The 1,993-nt window shown below is 48.2% G+C and overlaps 1 protein-coding gene across 1 annotated transcript; it reads left to right on the top strand.

Moving 5' to 3' along the window:
• Positions 1-15: 15 nt before the first annotated feature.
• Positions 16-936, top strand: LOC128277044 (uncharacterized; the record flags this gene model as incomplete). The annotated part of the gene is made up of 3 exons (XM_053015494.1): positions 16-128; positions 456-747; positions 814-936. Coding segments are annotated over 3 exons (528 nt in total), but the record flags the coding sequence as incomplete, so codon positions are not given.
• Between the last annotated feature and the right edge of the window lie 1,057 nt (positions 937-1,993).

Raw genomic sequence — 1,993 nt, 5'->3', positions numbered from 1 at the left:
TGTTTTATTGTAGTCGTTGATGCCCGAGGCTATTTCGAAAGAGTTGGGAAGCGAGTGGTGGACATACTGGAGACCAGATACATCACGGGAAACTCGCTATCGATTGGTGATTATGTTGCGCCGATAAAGTAAGTTAAAAGCGTTTTGCGCGGCTGGCCACGATCCGATCGCACCCGTGCAGAACTGCTCCGTCACTCTTCGGGCGTGGTGAAGTCCCTTTTTGGGCGGCACTAGTACCGATAACAGTTAATCATGATTTATGAGCATCGTCTTATCGTTTTCCTTGGAAAGTGGAATGGAAAAGTGTTGTTGAAAATTAACGATTAGCGTAAATCGCTCGATCAATCACTCCTTTTCAATGTGATTAAAAGTAGTATTGTAGAGCTGAAAAGGACGATTGCGATTAGCACAGTTTAAGAAATGTAAGTTAAACTTCAATTGATTTCTCTCTCTAGCGTATCTGATAAGGGCATCCGCATCGATGGTCAGGTTTCGTTTCACTCTGCGTTTGTCGCCAAGATAGGCGCAATTGACCTGGATATGCAGCGCTTCACTGAGACGCTTCTCGACACGGAAGTTTCGGTGTCGGCATCCTTGAAGTGGCACGAAATCGCAGTAGTGCTGGATTTCGAAGCGAACCTGGTCGACTACACAGGTTCGCTGCAATTCATGTCCATCGACAACTCGAACAACATTGTAACCGCTGGTTATCCGAATAATAAACATGTGCAGATGATTTCCCGGGAGGTGAGTGATGTTGATCCGCAAGAATAACAACGGATCACTAATATCTACTTCTTATTTGATCCACAGGTTATCACGAACTACGACTACCGCGATCTTATGATTGCGTCGTTTAGGAATTGGAATTTCCTGAACATACTTGCCCTGGCCATCAGCGACATACCGTTTTCGGAAGTGTGCTACAACTGCTAAACTGCTTAGAAACGGGACCATGTTGAAAAATAGAGCCATAAAAGAAGGTAGATATTATTTTAGGAAGTGATAGCAAGCTTCGGGTTGATAAGAAGCATTCCGAAGGTAGCTCCTGCCGTGCTGTCGCGCTTCCTCGTTGAGGTGGGCTTTCAGTCATTAACCAACCCTTCGGCTACCTGCAGGCGGAGAGATTCATACATTTGTGCGGCCAACGGTCCATTGCTCTCACACGGTTAGTAAGAAAGGTTGTGGATCTTCAAAAGCAAGAGATCGGTAGGATGAAACCAAAGTGTCCGCAACGGTAGAGCCGTGGATAGAGTTGCTATGAAGTGATAAACTGTCGATTCTGCTCAATCTGAGCCTCGATCGATATGCGTGCGCGGCCTAAGTACCTTGCAATCCGGCCGAGATAACGAGGATAACGGTTTGGTTTCTTTTATTTAGTGACATTTTTGACACTCGTGTGGCAGCTTTGAGTCACCGGATGTGATAAATGATTTCGCTACTAGGCTACGCGCACTGCATTGATGACTGAACTAAACGCATCACGAAACCAGGTCCTGTGACACCTTTCACTGACGGTTCAAAGTGTTTCGGTTCGATTTTCTTCAGATGAATCTTTTAGGTGTAACGATAGTCATAGTGTGCTGTGTGGCACGATCCATCGATGCGGTGCCTTGCGGCCTGAACGAGGTGGAGGACAAGGTGTGCACGGATACCGAGTATGAGACGTACCGGCAGTGCATCGAGGACACTCGGCGACAGCGTGAGAAGCGGGAACCGGTGGCTCCACGCGAGGTGAACGCCCTGGAACCGGTGCTACAGACGGTGCGACCGTTCGAGATACTGATTCCGGTGGAGCCACTGAAGGTGGTCCGACAGCCGGCCCTTAAGCAGCTCGATCGCACCATTATCCTGCAAGCGGAAACCACCGACGAAGATCCGGAGAAGTTCGACAACAGTGTGCAATATCGGGTTCCGGCGATCGTGAACAACACCAACCACATCCACATGCCCACCACTCTCAACAACACCAAAGTGAACGACGTCCATATCT

This window comes from Anopheles cruzii, unplaced genomic scaffold (assembly GCF_943734635.1).
Source record: "Anopheles cruzii unplaced genomic scaffold, idAnoCruzAS_RS32_06 scaffold03563_ctg1, whole genome shotgun sequence".
Taxonomy (NCBI): Eukaryota; Metazoa; Arthropoda; class Insecta; order Diptera; family Culicidae; genus Anopheles; species Anopheles cruzii.
This window is presented reverse-complemented; position numbering and strand designations above follow the sequence as displayed.